This window comes from Cherax quadricarinatus, chromosome 5 (genome assembly GCF_038502225.1).
Source record: "Cherax quadricarinatus isolate ZL_2023a chromosome 5, ASM3850222v1, whole genome shotgun sequence".
Lineage (NCBI taxonomy): Eukaryota > Metazoa > Arthropoda > Malacostraca > Decapoda > Parastacidae > Cherax > Cherax quadricarinatus.
This window is the reverse complement of record NC_091296.1, coordinates 62,668,711-62,692,057: the sequence shown is the minus strand read 5'-3', so window position 1 is coordinate 62,692,057 and position 23,347 is coordinate 62,668,711. Positions and strand designations below refer to the sequence as shown.

Below are 23,347 nucleotides of genomic sequence, written 5' to 3'. Positions count from 1 at the left end.
TAGGTCACTCTCCCTGAGCCGTGAGCTTTATCGTACCTCTGCTTAAAGCTATGTATGGATCCTGCCTCCACTACATCGCTTCCCAAACTATTCCACTTACTGACTACTCTGTGGCTGAAGAAATACTTCCTAACATCCCTGTGATTCATCTGTGTCTTTAGCTTCCAACTGTGTCCCCTTGTTACTGTGTCCAATCTCTGGAACATCCTGTTTTTGTCCACCTTGTCAATTCCTCTCAGTATTTTGTATGTCGTTATCATGTCCCCCCTATCTCTCCTGTCCTCCAGTGTCGTCAGGTTGATTGTGTGTGTGTGTGTGTGTGTGTGTGTGTGTGTGTGTGTGTGTGTGTGTGTGTGTTTGCAAACAGAACTTAGGATGTAATAAGGTATCTTAAGAACCCTAGGATATCTCTCACTCACACCCCACGACTTTTTTGACCTGACCTAGTAAGTGGCTGCAACACTGTTGCAACACTTGAGTAACTTAACTGCGGGAACGTTTCGCCAAGCAGTGGCGACGAAGTCTGAGGTGATCAGTCCCTCGACCTGGAGATGAAGTGAACAGTTCACCATCCCACAGATGAGGTGTTCAACACATCATCTGTGGGATGATGTGTTGAACACCTGAGATATACACATCTTAGAAATGATGTGTATATCTCAGTGTATAAACACTGTATATACATCGTGTTCTCAGGTGCTAGAACACCGACTAGTGGAACACAGGAGACATATAGCCTCAATGACCCTAGTGTAATATATAGACTTCAAACTCAGTAAACCAGCCAACCAATAACCGCTAGTAACTTTCAATAAACCATTCAGTGTTTAGACAAACATTTTATAAATATCGAAACAGAGGTCCGGGAAGCGCAGGGAATAAAACAAATATTCAGCTCCTGGACCTCAATATATTGAAATTTATACAGGAATTATATTGAACGTACAACCAAAGGGAAAATTTGTGAAAAAAATATATATGTCATTTTAATTTTCGTCCCTGAACGATGGTGCTTCATATATCACGAAATATAGAAAATTAGGCAAGTTATTTATAAGTTTTTAGTGAGAAAACAGAAGGTATATACACCGAGAAGTTTGTATACCTGTCAGTGTGTGTGTGTGTGTATACTGAGATACGTATATCTCTGAATATATGTATGATGTATGTACCCCACACCATGGTAGGACAGGCTGGTTGGTATGTGATGGTATGATAACCCACACCATGGTAAGACAGGTTGGTGGGTATGTCAACCCTGGTTCCTTACCAATCATGTCTCCCTAAATCCTCCATTCCGCCACACAAGGGTACACAAAACATGAATTCAATCCATCAAGTTAAACCTTAACAGCCGTAACACTCGGATCAAACCAGAGAGCGAGATAACACTTGCTCATTCGTTATCAATAAACCTTGCGTTAAACCCTACAGGAGAAATATAGTCATGAGTATAGAACAAGATCTTGGGATTCTGGCTGGCAGAGAGGATCAACAGCATCCAACAATCTATCTCACACGAGTCAGATTACCGGGTTCTTATGTCGACGATATACCTCTGATATGTCGACAATATACCTCTGATATGTCGACAATATACCTTTGATATGTCGACAATATACCCTTGATATGTCGACGATATACCTCTGATATGTCGACAATATACCTTTGATATGTCGACAATATACCTCTGATATGTCGACAATATACCTTTGATATGTCGACAATATACCTTTGATATGTCGACGATATACCTCTATGTCGACAATATACCTCTGATATGTCGACAATATACCTTTGATATGTCGACAATATACCTTTGATATGTCGACAATATACCTTTGATATGTCGACGATATACCTCTGATATGTCGACAATATACCTCTGATATGTCGACAATATACCTTTGATATGTCGACAATATACCTCTGATATGTCGACAATATACCTTTGATATGTCGACAATATACCTCTGATATGTCGACAATATACCTCTGATATGTCGACAATATACCTTTGATATGTCGACAATATACCTTTGATATGTCGACAATATACCTTTGATATGTCGACAATATACCTTTGATATGTCGACAATATACCTTTGATATGTCGACAATATACCTTTGATGAGTTTCGAGAGTTTTGTCCTATTCTCGCAGCCCGACCCTCAGCCAGGCTTGTCTGGTGCTTGCCTGGTCAAGCAGACTGTTGCTGCTGGTGGCCCGCTGACCCACATACCCATCACGGCAGAACAAATACAAGATATGCATCATACAAGTGTATTTTGTGGTCAAATATAACTGCACTGAATGTTTTTATTTTTAATACTAACTTACTGTGTATAACTCTCTGAGTATACATTTATCACAATATATACACACTTTTAATATACACAACTCTAACTTAAGGTACATAAAACTAACTTAACGTATTTAAATGTTAACTTACGGAGAGAGGTAAGATATGGAAGAATGTCGACTGTATATATCCTCACCTTGGTTAGGTGGGGATGGGTGAGGATATACCTTGGTAAGGTGAGGATGGGTGAGGATATACCTTGATGAGGTGAGGATGGGTGAGGATATACCTTGATGAGGTGAGGATGGGTGAGGATATACCTTGGTGAGGTGAGGATGGGTGAGGATATACCTTGATGAGGTGAGGATGGGTGAGGATATACCTTGGTAAGGTGAGGATGGGTGAGGATATACCTTGGTAAGGAGAGGATGGGTGAGGATATACCTTGGTAAGGTGAGGATGGGTGAGGATATACCTTGGTAAGGTGAGGATGGGTGAGGATATACCTTGATGAGGTGAGGATGGGTGAGGATATACCTTGATGAGGTGAGGATGGGTGAGGATATACCTTGGTAAAGTGAGGATGGGTGAGGATATACCTTGGTGAAGTGAGGATGGGTGAGGATATACCTTGGTAAGGTGAGGATGGGTGAGGATATACCTTGATGAGGTGAGGATGGGTGAGGATATACCTTGGTATGGTGAGGATGGGTGAGGATATACCTTGGTAAGGTGAGGATGGGTGAGGATATACCTTGGTATGGTGAGGATGGGTGAGGATATACCTTGGTAAGGTGAGGATGGGTGAGGATATACCTTGGTGAAGTGAGGATGGGTGAGGATATACCTTGGTAAAGTGAGGATGGGTGAGGATATACCTTGGTGAAGTGAGGATGGGTGAGGATATGCCTTGGTAAGGTGAGGATGGGTGAGGATATACCTTGGCAGGGTGAGGATGGGTGAGGATATACCTTGGTAAGGTGATGATGGGTGAGGATATACCTTGGTAAGGTGATGATGGGTGAGGATATACCTTGGTAAGGTGAGGATGGGTGAGGATATACCCTGGTAAAGTGAGGATGGGTGAGGATATACCTTGGTGAAGTGAGGATGGGTGAGGATATACCTTGGTAAGGTGAGGATGGGTGAGGATATACTTTGGTAAAGTGAGGATGGGTGAGGATATACCTTGGTAAGGTGATGATGGGTGAGGATATACCTTGGTAAGGTGAGGATGGGTGAGGATATACCCTGGTAAAGTGAGGATGGGTGAGGATATACCTTGGTGAAGTGAGGATGGGTGAGGATATACCTTGGTAAGGTGAGGATGGGTGAGGATATACTTTGGTAAAGTGAGGATGGGTGAGGATATACCTTGGTAAGGTGATGATGGGTGAGGATATACCTTGGTAAGGTGAGGATGGGTGAGGATATACCTTGGTAAGGTGAGGATGGGTGAGGATATACTTTGGTAAAGTGAGGATGGGTGAGGATATACCTTGGTAAGGTGATGATGGGTGAGGATATACCTTGGTAAGGTGAGGATGGGTGAGGATATACCTTGGTAAGGTGAGGATGGGTGAGGATATACTTTGGTAAAGTGAGGATGGGTGAGGATATACCTTGGTAAGGTGATGATGGGTGAGGATATACCTTGGTAAGGTGAGGATGGGTGAGGATATACCTTGGTATGGTGAGGATGGGTGAGGATATACCTTGGTAAGGTGAGGATGGGTGAGGATATACTTTGGTAAAGTGAGGATGGGTGAGGATATACCTTGGTGAAGTGAGGATGGGTGAGGATATACCTTGGTAAGGTGATGATGGGTGAGGATATACCTTGGTAAGGTGAGGATGGGTGAGGATATACCTTGGTAAGGTGAGGATGGGTGAGGATATACTTTGGTAAAGTGAGGATGGGTGAGGATATACCTTGGTAAAGTGAGGATGGGTGAGGATATACCTTGGTAAGGTGATGATGGGTGAGGATATACCTTGGTAAGGTGAGGATGGGTGAGGATATACCTTGGTAGGGTGAGGATGGGTGAGGATATACCTTGGTAAGGTGAGGATGGGTGAGGATATACTTTGGTAAGGTGAGGATGGGTGAGGATATACCTTGGTAAGGTGAGGATGGGTGAGGATATACCTTGGTATGGTGAGGATGGGTGAGGATATACCTTGGTATGGTGAGGATGGGTGAGGATATACCTTGGTATGGTGAGGATGGGTGAGGATATACCTTGGTAAGGTGAGGATGGGTGAGGATATACCTTGGTGAAGTTAGGATGGGTGAGGATATACCTTGGTAAAGTGAGGATGGGTGAGGATATACCTTGGTAAGGTGATGATGGGTGAGGATATACCTTGGTAAGGTGAGGATGGGTGAGGATATACCTTGGTAGGGTGAGGATGGGTGAGGATATACCTTGGTAAGGTGAGGATGGGTGAGGATATACCTTGGTAAGGTGAGGATGGGTGAGGATATACCTTGGTAAGGTGAGGATGGGTGAGGATATACCTTGGTATGGTGAGGATGGGTGAGGATATACCTTGGTATGGTGAGGATGGGTGAGGATATACCTTGGTATGGTGAGGATGGGTGAGGATATACCTTGGTAAGCTGAGGATGGGTGAGGATATACCTTGGTGAAGTTAGGATGGGTGAGGATATACCTTGGTAAGGTGAGGATGGGTGAGGATATACCTTGGTAAGGTGAGGATGGGTGAGGATATACCTTGGTGAGGTGAGGATATACCTTGGTAAGGTGAGGATGGGTGAGGATATACCTTGGTATGGTGAGGATGGGTGAGGATATACCTTGGTAAGGTGAGGATGGATGAGGATATACCTTGGTGAAGTGAGGATGGTGATGACAGTGACCAACCCCATTCATTACTCTTCCCGAAGAACAACAAGCCACAATACCGTGACTTTAACAATACACAAATAACCCGCACATAGGAGAGAGGAGCTTACGACCGAAACGTCGTCGTAAGCTCCTCTTTCTCCTATGTGCGGATTACTTGTGCATCATTCTTCCCATTCATCATGTGATCATTCACACTCTGTCAGTGTTGCCTTGTGGTGGTTCACTATGTCAGTGTTGCCTTGTGGTGGTTCACTGTCAGTGTTGCCTTGTGGTGGTTCACTATGTCAGTGTTGCCTTGTGGTGGTTCACTATGTCAGTGTTGCCTTGTGGTGATTCACTATGTCAGTGTTGCCTTGTGGTGATTCACTATGTCAGTGTTGCCTTGTGGTGGTTCACTATGTCAGTGTTGCCTTGTGGTGGTTCACTATGTCAGTGTTGCCTTGTGGTGGTTCACTATGTCAGTGTTGCCTTGTGGTGGTTCACTATGTCAGTGTTGCCTTGTGGTGGTTCACTATGTCAGTGTTGCCTTGTGGCAATTCAATGTCAGTGTTGCACCCACTTTTTTGTAAGGTATTTGAGGCAGTAAGATCTCTGATAAAACACCACACAGAAAACTTGAAGAAAGTGGCAGCACACGGTACTGCAGGAAATATTCTTTAGTGGAACGAGAATGGGTAAGCAATGAGTACTACACGAGGCAGTACTCATTGTTTACTGAGTGAACGTTCAACCTTCACTGGTACTCAGAGAGTGAGTGCTGGTGTTACCTTTAGTGAATTGTTAGTCCCTTGGATGCTGCCTAACGCCCAGGTACCTATTTACTGAAAGGTGAATAGGAGAGACCTGTCCATACGTCTCGCCCTGCCCGGGATGGAGGAAGGGATGGTGAGTGGCAGTGAGGGAGTGGGGGGCGGAAGACAGGGAGGAAAGATGATGGTGGGAGGTTAGGTAAGGAGGGAAAGAGGGGGGGTTGGAAAACGCTTCTGGTCTCCAAAAAGCGAGAGAAAGGCATTTCTTAGTAAAGAAAAAGCGAAGGGATTCCTGGATAAGGATAATGGAATGGTCCCCAGACAGGGCGAGGCGGGATGATCCTCTGGAGGGAGAGGGGAGAAGACTAGTGGGAGGGAGAGCTACTGGCTGGGGAAGAGAGAGAGAGAGAGAGGGAAGTTTGCTGGGGAGGACAGGTAGACAAAAGGTGCTCACAGGATCAACAAAACACCGGGCAGGAAACTTTATAGTATTAAACGACGTTTCGCTTTGTCCTGGGCCACCATCGGTGGAAGAGAAGGGATGTGTGAGTTAACATACTGCCCAACAAGTGGCTTCCTCAGTCAAGTACAGAGATGAATGGTGGAAGATGAGAAGGAGTTTGAGGTAATCAGTCCCTCAGCCTGGAGTAGATGTGTTCAGTCAGTGTTTTCTCATCTTGATGGACTGATAACATCGACCCCAGGATGACGAACTGATTACCTCAGACTCCTCATCATCCTCCACCATTCATCTCTGTACAGGACTGAGGAATGTTAGACAAGTGTCTAATTCTTCACTCAGTCACTACAGTGACAAAGGTACCGGCGAAAAGTAGAGAAAACGTCTCGGTAATTGCCTTTGTGTATATTTACCTCAGTTAATACCGGCACTTCCTCTAGATGCTTGATCAACCAGGCTGTGATGGATATGTGGGTCAGCGGCCCACCAACAGCAACAGCCTGGTTGACCGGGCTAGCACCAGACGAGCCTGGCCCATGGCCGGGCTCCAGGAGTAGAAAACTCACGGAAATCATCAAAGGTTAAGCTAGGGTTAATGAACATAGATCAACGAATAGTTAATGTAAAATAACGTAATAAACTAGCGTCTTATGTATGTCACAAGACACACTGTGTTGTGAGGTTCGACCCTCGCTAACACAACTAGGTGAGTACACAGATTTCGTCTCTCCCTCAGAGTGTTACTGGAGAGAGACAACAAGTACAATGGTACATCTGAACAATTACATCGGTACATCTTCCTGGAGACACTAATGCTCCTTAATCCACTTAATGATCCACTCAGAATTGCCCTGTTTAACACGCTGCTTTACCTGGGTCATCAAGAGGTGACAGTCTCGCCAAGAATGTTAGAATTGCTGGTGGTGGTGGTGGTGGTGGTGGTGGTGGTGGCGGTAATGTTGGTGGTGGTGGTGCTGCTGCTGCTGGTGGTAATATTGTTGGTGTTGCTGGTGGTGGTGATGATGTTGCTGGTGGTGACGGTGGTGGTGTTGCTAGTGGTGGTGGTGACGACGGTGGTGGTGGTGATGCTGGTGGTGGTGATGGTGACGGTGGTGTTGCTGGTGGTAGTGGTGGTAATGGTGGTGGTGGTGGTGGCGGTAATGTTGGTGGTGGTGTTGGTGGTGGTGGTGCTGCTGCTGCTGGTGGTAATATTGTTGGTGTTGCTGGTGGTGGTGATGATGTTGCTGGTGGTGACGGTGGTGGTGTTGCTAGTGGTGGTGGTGACGACGGTGGTGGTGGTGATGCTGGTGGTGGTGATGGTGACGGTGGTGGTAGTGGTGGTAATGGTGGTGGTGGTGGTGACGGTAGTGTTGCTGGTGGTGGTGGTGGTGGTGGTGACGGTGGTGTTGCTGATGGTGGTGGTTGTGACGGTGGTGTTGCTGATGGTGGTGGTGGTGGTGACGGTGGTGTTGCTGATGGTGGTGGTGGTGGTGACGGTGGTGTTGCTGATGGTGGTGGTGGTGGTGACGGTGGTGTTGCTGATGGTGGTGGTGGTGTTGGCGGTGACGGTGGTGTTGCTGGTGGTGGTGACGGTAGTGTTGCTGGTGGTGGTGGTGGTGGTGGTGGTGACGGTGGTGTTGCTGATGGTGGTGGTTGTGACGGTGGTGTTGCTGATGGTGGTGGTGGTGGTGACGGTGGTGTTGCTGATGGTGGTGGTGGTGGTGACGGTGGTGTTGCTGATGGTGGTGGTGGTGTTGGCGGTGACGGTGGTGTTGCTGATGGTGGTGGTTGTGACGGTGGTGTTGCTGATGGTGGTGGTGGTGGTGACGGTGGTGTTGCTGATGGTGGTGGTGGTGGTGACGGTGGTGTTGCTGATGGTGGTGGTGGTGTTGGCGGTGACGGTGGTGTTGCTGATGGTGGTGGTTGTGACGGTGGTGTTGCTGATGGTGGTGGTGGTGGTGACGGTGGTGTTGCTGATGGTGGTGGTGGTGGTGACGGTGGTGTTGCTGATGGTGGTGGTGGTGTTGGCGGTGACGGTGGTGTTGCTGATGGTGGTGGTGGTGGTGACGGTGGTGTTGCTGATGGTGGTGGTGGTGGTGACGGTGGTGTTGCTGATGATGGTGGTGGTGGTGACGGTGGTGTTGCTGATGGTGGTGGTGGTGGTGACGGTGGTGTTGCTGATGATGGTGGTGGTGGTGACGGTGGTGTTGCTGATGGTGGTGGTGGTTGTGACGGTGGTGTTGCTGATGATGGTGGTGGTGGTGACGGTGGTGTTGCTGATGGTGGTGGTGGTTGTGACGGTGGTGTTGCTGATGGTGGTGGTGGTGGTGGTGGTGTTGCTGATGGTGGTGGTGGTGGTGACGGTGGTGTTGCTGATGGTGGTGGTGGTGGTGACGGTGGTGTTGCTGATGGTGGTGGTGGTGGTGACGGTGGTGTTGCTGATGGTGGTGGTGGTGTTGGCGGTGGTGTTGCTGATGGTGGTGGTGGTGGTGACGGTGGTGTTGCTGATGGTGGTACAGGTGGTGGTGGTGGTGTTGGCGGTGACGGTGGTGTTGCTGATGGTGGTACAGGTGGTGGTGGTGGTGTTGGCGGTGACGGTGGTGTTGCTGGTGGTGGTAACAACACGTCTACTTGTCGACATACAGTTTACACTTCCTCCAGCATCTTACACTGCAGTAACTTGTCAAGGTAGTACATAAATAATATATATACCTGGCGTTCCAATATTTTATATTTAGAATGTGAAAGATTTCTGTGTGTGGGGGGGGAGGTAATATTTTAAAAGCTGCTGAGTGTAAGAGTGCAGTAAATAATTATTATAATGACTGTGACTGATTTCTCAACTGAATTGACATGAATACACAGATCATCACCCTAAATTATTATTATTATTATTATTATTATTATTATGAATGATAAACTCGTTTGGGTCGTTGTATTATTATTTTTACATAGTGGTTTCGGTCGTTCAGCACAAGCTGGGAAGGCTCGATCCTCCGTCAGCTAATAATGAGTATCAGCATTCTGAACCAGATTTAAAGAGTACTACTATCATTGTGCAGGTATGTCAAGGGTACGTCACTGGTATGTCACGGGTATGTCAAGGGTACGTCACTGGTATGTCACGGGTATGTCAAGGGTACGTCACTGGTATGTCACGGGTATGTCAAGGGTACGTCACTGGTATGTCACGGGTATGTCAAGGGTACGTCACTGGTATGTCACGGGTATGTCAATGGTACGTCACTGGTATGTCACAGGTACGTCACTCCTCCATCTAGTATCTCCCTCCCACCAAGACCCTCCCTCCCACTATTACCCTCCGTATCACCAACAAGTTCTTCCCTCCCACAGTCGTTCCCTCCCACCATGTTCATCACCTCCAGTTCCTTCCTCTCTCCCAGTCCCTCCCTTCTCTTTCTTCCAGACCCAGTCAACCCCCCTCTCCCAGTCCCTCCCAGGAAGCCCCCCTCTATCAGTCCCTCCCAGGCAGCCCCTTTCCTAGTCCCTCCCAGGTAGCCCCTCTCCCAGTCCCTCAGGCAGCCCCTCTCCCAGTCCCTCCCAGGTAGCCCCTCTCCCAGTCCCTCAGGCAGCCCCTCTCCCAGTCCCTCCCAGGTAGCCCCCTCTCCCAGTCCCTCAGGCAGCCCCTCTCCCAGTCCCTCCCAGGTAGCCCCTCTCCCAGTCCCTCCCAGGTAGCCCCTCTCCCAGTCCCTCCCAGGCAACCCCTCTCCCTCTCCAGGTTGTCACTCAATGGAGGTGACACCCGATTTTAATACATCAAGCCATTGACAAACAGTAGTGGAAATATTGTACTCTTTCTCTCTCTCTCTCCTCTCTCTCTCATGTCATGATGCAGGTAAGGCCACAAGATGCAACACCTAGATGGGATTTTCATCCTTAAAATTTCAAGTTATATCTGTATTTGATAAAGTGTCACATATAATCTTATTCAATAGGATTTCCGATCAGATTTTCTCTGACTGAAAAACAAAATCCTTTCTAACGACCTCTACATTATTCACTGATGTCAGGAGTTAATAAGGTGAAGTTACCATTCTCATTTGCTGCAATTACGACCTTCTGACCTCACGTGTTAACAAAAACCGTGGTCATATTTCTCAATTATTATTTTATTTTTCAACCACATATATATATATGTCGTGCCGAATAGGTAAAACTTGCTATTTTGGCTTAAATAGCAACGGTCTTCTTGCCGAATAAGGCAAGCGAAAATTTGTGTATTCAATAATTTCGCAAAAATCCTTCTGAACCTAACGAAAAATATATTCCATTGTGTTTGTTTATTATTAAATTACTGTAAACTTATCTAAAATATATTTAGTTGGATTAGGCTAAATTAAACTGTGCTTGTTATAATAAAGTTAGGTAAGTTTTCTAAGGTTCTTTTGGTACAAAATTATTAATTTTTACATTAACATGTAGGAATTTTTTTTAGAAAGGACTTAATTTTAAATGAGTTCTTGCTAATTGCCCATTTTTACCTATTCGGCACGACATATATAAAATGAAAAGATGGGGCAGTAGGGAAAGTGGAATATCTAAATGACTTCAGGAAGAAATTCAAATATTCTTCCTCGAAGCCTTTTTATCCAATATATATATATATATATATATATATATATATATATATATATATATATATATATATATATATATATATATATATATATATATATATATATATAATAGGATGGGGTCCACCTCTGGTGTAAATTGTGGGACCCATAGCCTCGGAGAAGTGGATAAAAAGGCTTCAAGGAAGAATATTTGGATTTCTTCCTGAAGCCATTTGAATATTCCACTTCCCCTACATTGACAAGACACCTGTGAAAATTAGCAGTGACGCTCACCTGTACGCCGACGTGGTCTCTACTCCACTGAAATTATGTCTTTCTCTAAATAATATTATTAATAATAATAATAATAATTAGATATAATCTCTACCAATTAATTAGGAGTCATTTGTACCTCATTTGCCCCGTACTTGAGTGGGATTTGTCAGCTCCTGGGAAGGATTATCCACTACCTGGAAGGATTACTCCTCGTCTGAATAGGATTACACACACACCTGTGTTGGATTACTGTGGCCTACGACCGCTGTATTTGTATACATTAATTTCCTTCTGGCATGCAAGCTCTATGGGGTTACCTATAAGCTCTATATTGTTATATTTGGGCTCTATAGCACTATGATGACAGCTCTAAGCTCTATGCTGATAGGTCTAAGCTCTATGTTGATATACAGAGAGTCGCTCTGCCTGGGTCTCGTACAACCCTCAAAACCGGTCAAAGGTATTTGACAGGCACCTAAATCGCCGATATCCGGCAAGACTAAAAGCTTGTAGTGTGGCAGCTTATAAACAAGTCACCATGCTCGTGCGTTCACCTTTAATTACCGTAGCTTGTATACAACGCTGATCCCAGGAAATAGAGCAAAGGGGGGTTATACCTGATGCGCAAGTGAACCTCGCAGGATATAGTGTATACCAGAAGGTATATCTGTTGAGTGTATATACACTGTTTATAAGGAATACAGTGTTCTGGACCGGTGGCGAACAGGTTACATGCAGTCTTTAAATAACCCTCGTGTAGTCGACAGGCTTTAAACCCCAGTGGTGGGGTTATCTTGCTGACTGGCTTACCAGGAGTCCATTACTGCGTGCGAGTGGCTTAATAATGCAGCTTGCTGGCTTTGAGAAAATTATGGTTGAAGTTAAATAATGAATGTTGAATGTGAGTCTAACTTTAGCCGGATGGTAGCCAGGTTTAAGTCTTATTTTGTTTCGTTCACAGCAGCGTACTACTGTGTTGTTTAATAAGGAGTGACATAACTAACTTTAAAACGTATTACTGTGCACCACCACACAAGTATGCGGGGCAACTCTCTCTCTTTAGAGCGAATCGTTGCCTGGACATATACATGTGAGCAATTTTGTCAGTCTTCATACTCCAACAGCCTGGGGACCAGGCTTCTCTGGTGGTTGCCTGGTCAACCAGGCTATTGCTGTTATTGGCCCGCTGGCCCACGTATCCATCAGAGCCTGGTTGATCTGGCACTTGGTGGAGTTAGTGATCCAGTTTCCTGTTGAAAACTTCTACATTTGTTCCAGCAATACTTTTGATATTTGCTGGTAGAATTTTGAGTCTAGGCCCCATGATGTTGACAGTGGTCTCTTACTGTGTTCACGGTATCCATGATTTCTCCTCTTTGTCTCTCAGTGCAGTTACTTTATGTTAGTGTGTAGGCGTGGGGCTTGGCCCTTAAGTGTCCTCTACGTATATATTATCATGCATCTCTCTCGTTCACTCCATAGAGTACATATTCAGTACTCTTAGGTCTTCCTACTAGTTTAAATGGTTTACTGGCTCTATGTCGGCGGTAAACGATTTCTGTATTTGCCCCAGTTTTGATATCACTCCTGCCCTCAATGGAGCAGTTCAACACTAAACAGAACTCTTGGTAAGCGTGCACAAGTTCTGTGTACTTGTGTCTTCGCTTACAGTCCTGTCGGCGTAACGACCTTCAAGTCAAAATAAATGCGAAGATATGTCGGAATCTCTTGAACAAAGGTATATGCCGGCCAGGACCTGAATACTCACCCGATAATGTGCTATAGTTCAATAAATCAAGGACAATGCTATACTTCAAACTGTCCGGCCTTCCACGTGAAGATCACGAGGCCCATAAACCCTTGGGAGCGGCAGACAACATTTAGACTAGAATGGCGCCGCAAACAGCGATTTTTAGTGCCAGGCAGCGGATAAGAATGGCGAAAATGCTAAGAATATACCATCTCTTAGGAGTCATGCTGTACCGGAATCAAGAGCCAATTGTAGGTTCATCACAGACATAGTTACCAAGTCCAACCAACAAGCAGCTTACAATGTATCATCATTTGTGTTTGCAAACGTACAAGGTCTCAAAAAAGGAAAAACAGTAAAAACCGTTTATCAGTGGTCTTCCTACAAAGTTAAACAACGCAATGCTTGCAGCTTTCACAGAAACTCACATAAAAGCTTAGTTTGATAAGGTAATGTGGATCCCGGGTACAACTTGTATAGATACGACAGGAAAAACAGGCATCAAGAAAGTGAGGGAAGGAGGAAGCTTAGCCTGTCCAAGGCAGACACAGGTAACAAAGAACCATAAATCAAATTTTAAGAAAACCCAAATATTTCCTTCTCCAGGGTGAAAAACCACATCCACTTGAAGGAGATGCAACATACACTGATGGCAATAAATAAATGAATGAAACACTGAAGTCACAACATGATTCCGTGTTCTGTGAACCACTCACCAGTCTATAGATTGAAGACTGATGAGATTTTTTTTCGAGTGGCTCAAACCGCAGCTGACATCTTCACAACTTACAATGTAGACCTATCCTCATTTGGCTTTGAACTAGCCATTACTATTACACTCCTGCATTCTGCTTTGGGACCAAACTCGTGGATATCCATATACCTTTGATGAGTTTCGAGAGTCTTACTACTGGAGCCCGGGCACGGGCCGGGCTCCGTCTCGGGTGTTCAGCATGGTGTAGAGGAGCCTGGACACTGGTGTCATCCCACTGCCATTAAACATCACCAATATTGCCAAATAAATATGACAGTAAAACAGTCGTGATGAACTACAAAACTGTGCTAACGTCAAACATCAAAATCTTTGAACGGGTCCTATACCTTCGATATACCTCTGATGAGTTTCGAGACTCTTACTACTCTCGAAGCCCGGCCATGGGCCAGGCTCGTCTGGTGACTATGAACTAAGATTGCTAATCACATGACATCACAACTGCACAAGCCAGTACAGGATAGGTTTAGGGCAGATTGTTCGTGCCTTTCACAAACACTAGGTCATTATAACAGTGTCCTGGATGCACTGGAGGACAACCTACAGTAATCGCTGATTTAGTGTACACTGACTTTACAGAAGCTTTCTACAAATGCGACCATGGTGTCATAGCGCATGAAATGAATTAAAAAAATAACTGGAAAAGTGGGAAGATGAATATTTAACGTAGATGAATGGTTCAGAGAACCGACATGTTGATAAATTAGACACGTGTGCAACTCTTGGGTATCTTTGTTGAGGAAACGTTTCGCCACACAGTGGCTTCATCAGTCCATACAAAGGAGAATCTTGAATAACAGGAGGAGAATGAGGCAATCAGTCCCTCAACCTTGAGTCGATGTGTTCAGTCCATCAATCCATCAAGATTGATGGACTGACCACATCGACTCAAGGTTGAGGGACTGATTACCTCATTCTCCTCCTGTTCTTCAAGATTCTCCTTTGTATGGACTGATGAAGCCACTGTGTGGCGAAACGTTTCCTCAACAAAGATACCCAAGAGTTGCACACGTGTCTAATTTATCAATATTTAACGTAACAGAACTCAGGGAGTAGTAGTAAACAGAGTGAAGTCGGAGGTTGCCACAGTGAAAAGATGTTAATGGCACAGTAGTTGCCTCGCTTATTTTTCATTCTTATATCCTGCATCGAGGATATGAACCACAGGACTGTATCATTCTTTGCAGACGATACCAGAATCTGCAAGAGAGAGGCATTCATGGAGGACACTACAAACATTCATGGAGGACACTACAAACATTCATGGAGGACACTACAAACATTCATGGAGGACACTACAAACATTCATGGAGGACACTACAAACATTCATGGAGGACACAACAAACATTCATGGAGGACACAACAAACATTCATGGAGGACACAACAAACATTCATGGAGGACACAACAAACATTCATGGAGGACACAACAAACATTCATGGAGGACACAACAAACATTCATGGAGGACACTACAAACATTCATGGAGGACACAACAAACATTCATGGAGGACACTACAAACATTCATGGAGGACACTACAAACATTCATGGAGGACACTACAAACATTCATGGAGGACACAACAAACATTCATGGAGGACACAACAAACATTCATGGAGGACACAACAAACATTCATGGAGGACACAACAAACATTCATGGAGGACACAACAAACATTCATGGAGGACACTACAAACATTCATGGAGGACACTACAAACATTCATGGAGGACACAACAAACATTCATGGAGGACACAACAAACATTCATGGAGGACACAACAAACATTCATGGAGGACACAACAAACATTCATGGAGGACACAACAAACATTCATGGAGGACACAACAAACATTCATGGAGGACACAACAAACATTCATGGAGGACACAACAAACATTCATGGAGGACACTACAAACATTCATGGAGGACACAACAAACATTCATGGAGGACACAACAAACATTCATGGAGGACACAACAAACATTCATGGAGGACACTACAAACATTCATGGAGGACACAACAAACATTCATGGAGGACACAACAAACATTCATGGAGGACACTACAAACATTCATGGAGGACACTACAAACATTCATGGAGGACACTACAAACATTCATGGAGGACACTACAAACATTCATGGAGGACACAACAAACATTCATGGAGGACACTACAAACATTCACGGAGGACACTACAAACATTCATGGAGGACACTACAAACATTCATGGAGGACACTACAAACATTCATGGAGGACACTACAAACATTCATGGAGGACACTACAAACATTCATGGAGGACACTACAAACATTCATGGAGGACACTACAAACATTCATGGAGGACACAACAAACATTCATGGAGGACACTACAAACATTCATGGAGGACACTACAAACATTCATGGAGGACACAACAAACATTCATGGAGGACACAACAAACATTCATGGAGGACACTACAAATCTCTAAGCATTATATATATAATCAAAGTCCTGTAGTGGTCTGTAGAAAACACTGTTCAATAAGGACAAATTTCAGTTACTCCGTTATGAAAAGATGAGAAATAAAAATTAGAACGGATCTTAAAAATAATTCTAAGTAAACAATAGACCGAAAAACTAACACAAAGAACTTAAGAGTGACAATGTTACATGATCTCGCTGCCAAGGATCACAAAAGTATCGTTATCGCAACTGCAAGAAAAAGAAATGATAGGATGGATAACGAGAACCTTCAAAAAAAAAGAGATGCTACGCCAACGATGATCTTCTTTGAGTCGCTTGTTCTCTCTTGTTCTACTGTTGAACATTGATAGCCCCATTTAAATGGGTGAAACTGCAGACCCAGAAAATGTCTAGAGAACTTTCACTGCACTTATAAGTTCAGTCAAGCACCTACATTATCAGGAACATTTGACGTCCCTTGACCTGTACTTCTTGGAATGCAGGCGATAAAGATAAATTACAATTTATACCTGGAAAATCCTAGAGGGGCTGTCCCAAATTCGCACACAGATAGCTACTAGATAGATATTACATTTATTGTTTAGTGTGCTCGGGGCAGACGATGCCCCGAGCACACTAAACAATATATGTAAGAGACCCAAGACTTTTCAAAACTCTCCCATCATACATAAGGGAAATAACAAAAAGATCCCTGACTGTCTTCAGGAGAACTGGCAAGTTCCGCAAAACAGTTCTTGCCCAGACGTGGGCTGAAGTTCGTACGTTGTAATGTATGCGACCAACAGTAAGAGCCTTGATCAGGCCTTGATCCAACAGGAGGCCTGGTCTGGGGCCTGGCCGAGGAGGCGCTGACCACTGAAACATCCTTCACTAACCTGTGCAGGATTTCTATATTGCATAGGATTCCTGTATACCTGCGTAGGATTCCTATATACCTGTGTAGGATTCCTATATACCTACGTAGGATACTTTAATACTTGGATAGGTTTACCACAACACCAGAGGACCTCCAGCATCATCACTCCTTCAGGACCCTCAAATTACGTCTCCCAGACTTACGTCTCTCATAGTTACGACTGTCACAGTTACGAGTATCATAGTTGCGACTTACCTCAGGTGTCAGCATCAAGGAGACGAGAAGGATGCCCCTCGTAGGACATAAAGGGATGGAGGGTGAGGAAAGGATAGATTCACTTCTATCCCTCTCAAACCTTCCATGTGAAGGGAAACAAAGGGAAAGGGGGAAGGACTTCCCCCCTCCCCCCAATATCCCCCCCCCACAGTGCGGCGACGGAAAACCTGGAGAACTCACCTGGAAAAAAGAGAGAAAAACTGCATCAGTAAGGATATCTACACAAGGTCGGAAATCACGTACAATTACTGGAGAAACTCCATCGTGATTGCACAGATCTTTGGAGATTTAAGGTCGAAATCCCAGCACACCTGGAGGAGGCTTTCGCCCTTCAGCTCTGACGTTCAGATAGCATGGGAATAAGACTGTCAGAGGAGGTAGTGAGGGAAGCTGGGAAAGGCTCTTGATCCAAGAAAGTGAACCTGTCCTTGGGATCGAACCTGATTGCCCCTCTGGGCGCTGCATGACCCTTATGGGTTTAGCGCCCTCCTATAATAATAATAATTATAATAATAAAAAGGATACTGAACGGTATTTAGGATCAAAGACTGGAATTAAATTCCAATGAGTAGCATTATTCATGACTACCTGAATATCCTGAGAGAGAGAGAGAGAGAGAGAGAGAGAGAGAGAGAGAGAGAGAGAGAGTACCGAATGCTCATCACACGATGTAAAACTATACACCACCACCAGCTGTCTAGTTTCCTAACTCACAGCTGGTTGTTGGAAGGTGGCAGGGAAGAGTGAAGGGGCAGGGAAGAGTGAAGGGGCAGGGAAGAGTGAAGGGGCAGGGAAGAGTGAAGGGGCAGGGAAGAGTGAAGGGGCAGAGAAGAGTGAAGGGGCAGGGAAGAGTGAAGGGGCAGAGAAGAGTGAAGGGGCAGGGAAGAGAGAAGGGGCAGGGAAGAGTGAAGGGGCAGGGAAGAGTGAAGGGGCAGGGAAGAGTGAAGGGGCAGGGAAGAGTGAAGGTGGCAGGGAAGAGTGAAGGGGCAGCAGAGAAGAGTGAAGGGGCAGGGAAGAGTGAAGGGGCAGGGAAGAGTGAAGGGGCAGAGAAGAGTGAAGGGGCAGGGAAGAGTGAAGGGGCAGAGAAGAGTGAAGGGGCAGGGAAGAGTGAAGGGGCAGGGAAGAGTGAAGGGGCAGGGAAGAGTGAAGGGGCAGGGAAGAGTGAAGGGGCAGGTGAAGAGTGAAGGGGCAGGGAAGAGTGAAGGGGCAGTGGGAAGTGTGATGGGGCTGGGAAGAGTGAAGGGGCAGGGAAGAGTGAAGGGGCAGGGAAGAGTGAAGGGGCAGGGAAGAGTGAAGGGGCAGGGAAGAGTGAAGGGGCAGGGAAGAGTGAAGGGGCAGGGAAGAGTGAAGGGGCAGGGAAGAGTGAAGGGGCAGGGAAGAGTGAAGGGGCAGGGAAGAGTGAAGGGGCAGGGAAGAGTGAAGGGGCAGGGAAGAGTGAAGGTGGCAGGGAAGAGTGAAGGGGCAGGGAAGAGTGAAGGGGCAGGGAAGAGTGAAGGGAGCAGGGAAGAGTGAAGGGGCAGGGATGAGTTAAGGGGCAGGGAAGAGTGAAGGGGCAGGGAAGAGTGAAGGGGCAGGGAAGAGTGAAGGGGCAGGGAAGAGTGAAGGTGGCAGGGAAGAGTGAAGGGGCAGGGAAGAGTGAAGGGGCAGGGAAGAGTGAAGGGGCAGGGAAGAGTGAAGGGGCAGGTGAAGGGGCAGGGAAGAGTGAAGGGGCAGGGAAGAGTGAAGGGGCAGGGAAGAGTGAAGGGGCAGGGAAGAGTGAAGGGGCAGGGAAGAGTGAAGGGGCAGGGAAGAGTGAAGGGGCAGGGAAGAGTGAAGGGGCAGGGAAGAGTGAAGGGGCAGGGAAGAGTGAAGGGGCAGGGAAGAGTGAAGGGGCAGGGAAGAGTGAAGGGGCAGGGAAGAGTGAAGGGGCAGGGAAGAGTGAAGGGGCAGGGAAGAGTGAAGGGGCAGGGAAGAGTGAAGGGGCAGGGAAGAGTGAAGGGGCAGGGAAGAGTGAAGGGGCAGGGAAGAGTGAAGGGGCAGGGAAGAGTGAAGGGGCAGGGAAGAGTGAAGGGGCAGGGAAGAGTGAAGGGGCAGGGAAGAGTGAAGGGGCAGGGAAGAGTGAAGGGGCAGGGAAGAGTGAAGGGGCAGGGAAGAGTGAAGGGACAGGGAAGAGAGAAGGGGCAGGGAAGAGTGAAGGGGCAGGGAAGAGTGAAGGGACAGGGAAGAGTGAAGGAGCAGGGAAGAGTGAAGGGGCAGGGAAGAGTGAAGGGGCAGGGAAGAGTGAAGGGGCAGGGAAGAGTGAAGGGGCAGAGAAGAGTGAAGGGGCAGGGAAGAGTGAAGGGACAGGGAAGAGAGAAGGAGCAGGGAAGAGTGAAGGGGCAGGGAAGATTGAAGGGGCAGGGAAGGGGCAGGGAGTGAAGGGGCAGGGAAGAGTGAAGGGGCAGGGAAGAGTGAAGGGGCAGGGCAGGGAAGAGTGAAGGGGCAGGGAAGAGTGAAGGGGCAGGGAAGAGTGAAGGGGCAGGGAAGAGTGAAGGGGCAGGGAGTGAAGGGGCAGGGAAGAGTGAAGGGGCAGGGAAGAGTGAAGGGGCAGGGAAGAGTGAAGGGGCAGAGAAGAGTGAAGGGGCAGGGAAGAGTGAAGGGGCAGGGAAGAGTGAAGGGGCAGGGAAGAGTGAAGGGGCAGGGAAGAGTGAAGGGGCAGGGAAGAGTGAAGGGGCAGGGAAGAGTGAAGGGGCAGAGAAGAGTGAAGGGGCAGGGAAGAGTGAAGGGGCAGGGAAGAGTGAAGGGGCAGGGAAGAGTGAAGGGGAAGGGAAGAGTGAAAGGGCAGGGAAGAGTGAAGGGGCAGGGAAGAGTGAAGGGGCAGGGAAGAGTGAAGGGGCAGGAAAGAGTGAAGGGGCAGGAAAGAGTGAAGGGGCAGGAAAGAGTGAAGGGGAGGGAAGAGTGAAGGGGCAGGGGCAGGGAAGAGTGAAGGGGCAGGGAAGAGTGAATGGGCAGGAAAGAGTGAAGGGGCAGGAAAGAGTGAAGGGGCAGGAAAGAGTGAAGGGGGAAGAGTGAAGAGGGCAGGTAAGAGTGAAGGGGAAGGGAAGAGTGAAGGGGCAGGGAAGAGTGAAGGGGCAGGGAAGAGTGAAGGGGCAGGGAAGAGTGAAGGGGCAGGAGAAGAGTGAAGGGGCAGGGAAGAGTGAAAGGGGCAGGGAAGAGTGAAGGGGCAGGGAAGAGTGAAGGGGCAGGGAAGAGTGAAGGGGCAGGGAAGAGTGAAGGGGCAGGGAAGAGTGAAGGGGCAGGGAAGAGTGAAGGGGCAGGGAAGAGTGAAGGGGCAGGGAAGAGTGAAAGGGCAGGGAAGAGTGAAGGGGCAGGGAAGAGTGAAGTGAAGGGGCAGGGAAGAGTGAAGGGGCAGGGAAGAGTGAAGGGGCAGGGAAGAGTGAAGGGGCAGGGAAGAGTGAAGGGGCAGGGAAGAGTGAGGGAAGAGTGAAGGGGCAGGGAAGAGTGAAGGGGCAGGGAAGAGTGAAGGGGCAGGGAAGAGTGAAAGGGCAGGGAAGAGTGAAGGGAAGAGTGAAGGGGCAGGGAAGAGTGAAGGGGCAGGGAAGAGTGAAGGGGCAGGGAAGAGTGAAGGGGCAGGGAAGAGTGAAGGGGAGGGAGGAGTGAAGGGGAGGGAAGTGAAGGGGCAGGGAAGAGTGAAGGGGCAGGGAAGAGTGAAGGGGAGGGAAGAGTGAAAGAGTGAAGGGGCAGGGAAGAGTGAAGGGGCAGGGAAGTGTGAAGGTGCAGGGAAGAGTGAAGGGGCAGGGAAGAGTGAAGGGGCAGGGAAGAGTGAAGGGGAGGGAAGAGAGGATGAAGTGGGCAGGGAAGAGTGAAGGGGCAGGGAAGAGTGAAGGGGCAGGGAAGAGTGAAGGGGCAGGGAAGAGTGAAGGGGCAGGGAAGAGTGAAAGGGCAGGGAAGAGTGAAGGGGCAGGGAAGAGTGAAGGAGCAGGTAAGAGTGAAGGGGCAGGGAAGTGAAGGGGCAGGGAAGAGTGAAAGGGCAGGGAAGTGAAGGGGAGGGAAGAGTGAAGGAGCAGGGAAGAGTGAAGGAGCAGGGAAGAGTGAAGGGGCAGGGAAGAGTGAAGGGGCAGGGAAGAGTGAAGGGGCAGGGAAGAGTGAAGGGGCAGGGAAGTGAAGGGGCAGGGAAGTGAAGGGGCAGGGAAGAGTGAAAGGGCAGGGAAAGTGAAGGAGCAGGGAAGAGTGAAGGAGCAGGGAAGAGTGAAGGAGCAGGGAAGAGTGATGGGGAGGGAAGAGTGAAGGGGCAGGGAAGTGAAGGGGCAGGGAAGAGTGAAAGGGCAGGGAAGTGAAGGGGAGGGAAGAGTGAAGGAGCAGGGAAGAGTGAAGGAGCAGGGAAGAGTGAAGGGGCAGGGAAGAGTGAAGGGGCAGGGAAGTGAAGGGGAGGGAAGAGTGAAGGAGCAGGGAAGAGTGAAGGAGCAGGGAAGAGTGAAGGGGCAGGGAAGAGTGAAGGAGCAGGGAAGAGTGAAGGGGCAGGGAAGAGTGAAGGGGCAGGGAAGAGTGAAGGGGCAGGGAAGAGTGAAGGAGCAGGGAAGAGTGAAGGGGCAGGGAAGAGTGAAGGGGCAGGGAAGAGTGAAGGGGCAGGGAAGAGTGAAGGGGCAGGGAAGAGTGAAGGAGCAGGGAAGAGTGAAGGGGCAGGGAAGAGTGAAGGGGCAGGGAAGAGTGAAGGGGCAGGGAAGTGAAGGGGCAGGGAAGTGAAGGGGCAGGGAAGAGTGAAAGGGCAGGGAAGTGAAGGAGCAGGGAAGAGTGAAAGGGCAGAGAAGAGTGAAGGGGCAGGGAAGAGTGAAGGGGCAGGGAAGAGTGAAGGGGCAGGGAAGAGTGAAGGGGAGGGAAGAGTGAAGGGGCAGGGAAGAGTGAAGGGGCAGGAAAGAGTGAAGGGGCAAGAAAGAGTGAAGGGGCAGGGAAGAGTGAAGGGGCAGGGAAGAGTGAAGGGGCAGGGAAGAGTGAAGGGGCAGGGAAGAGTGAAGGGGCAGGGAAGAGTGAAGGGGCAGGGAAGAGTGAAGGGGCAGGGAAGTGAAGGGGCAGGGAAGAGTGAAAGGGCAGGGAAGTGAAGGGGAGGGAAGAGTGAAGGGGCAGGGAAGAGTGAAGGGGGAGGGAAGAGTGAAGGGGAGGGAAGAGTGAAGGGGAGGGAAGAGTGAAGGGGCAGGGAAGAGTGAAGGGGCAGAGAAGAGTGAAGGGGCAGGGAAGAGTGAAGGGGCAGGGAAGAGTGAAGGGGCAGGGAAGAGTGAAGGGACAGAGAAGAGTGAAGGGGCAGGGAAGAGTGAAGGGGCAGGGAAGAGTGAAGGGGCAGGGAAGTGAAGGGGCAGGGAAGAGTGAAAGGGCAGGGAAGTGAAGGGGAGGGAAGAGTGAAGGGGCAGGGAAGAGTGAAAGGGCAGGGAAGAGTGAAGGGGAGGGCAGAGTGAAGGGGAGGGAAGAGTGAAGGGGCAGGGAAGAGTGAAGGGGCAGAGAAGAGTGAAGGGGCAGGGAAGAGTGAAGGGGCAGGGAAGAGTGAAGGGGCAGGGAAGAGTGAAGGGGCAGGGAAGAGTGAAGGGGCAGGGAAGAGTGAAGGGGCAGGGAAGAGTGAAGGGGCAGGGAAGAGTGAAGGGGGGAAGAGTGAAGGGGCAGGGAAGTGAAGGGGGAGGGAAGAGTGAAGGGGCAGGGAAGAGTGAAGGGGGAGGGAAGAGTGAAGGGGGAGGGAAGAGTGAAGGGGCAGGGAAGAGTGAAGGGGGAGGGAAAAGTGAAGGGGAGGGAAGAGTGAAGGGGAGGGAAGAGTGAAGGAGCAAGGAAGAGTGAAGGGGAAGGAAGAGTGAAGGGGCAGGGAAGAGTGAAGGGGAGGGAAGAGTGAAGGGGAGGGAAGAGTGAAGGGGAGGGAAGAGTGAAGGGGCAGGGAAGAGTGAAGGGGCAGGGAAGAATGAAGGGGAAGGAAGAGTGAAGGGGAGGGAAGAGTGAAGGGGCAGGGAAGAGTGAAGGGGAGGGAAGAGTGAAGGGGAGGGAAGAGTGAAG

At 48.1% G+C, this 23,347-nt stretch overlaps 1 protein-coding gene across 5 annotated transcripts in view; it reads right to left on the bottom strand.

Annotated features, from left to right (window-relative positions):
* LOC128685076 (leucine-rich repeat neuronal protein 2) overlaps positions 1-23,347 on the bottom strand; it is a 472,917-nt gene that overhangs the window by 248,610 nt on the left and 200,960 nt on the right. The window contains exon 1 of one of the 5 annotated variants that reach the window (XM_070103071.1): positions 17,342-17,371. The exons of the other annotated variants lie outside the window; for them this stretch is intronic. Within the exon in view, the coding sequence (XP_069959172.1) occupies positions 17,342-17,356 (15 nt within the window). The 5' untranslated portion in view covers positions 17,357-17,371. Of the gene's footprint in view, positions 1-17,341; positions 17,372-23,347 lie in introns of those variants that run through there. 5 annotated transcript variants of the gene reach the window in all.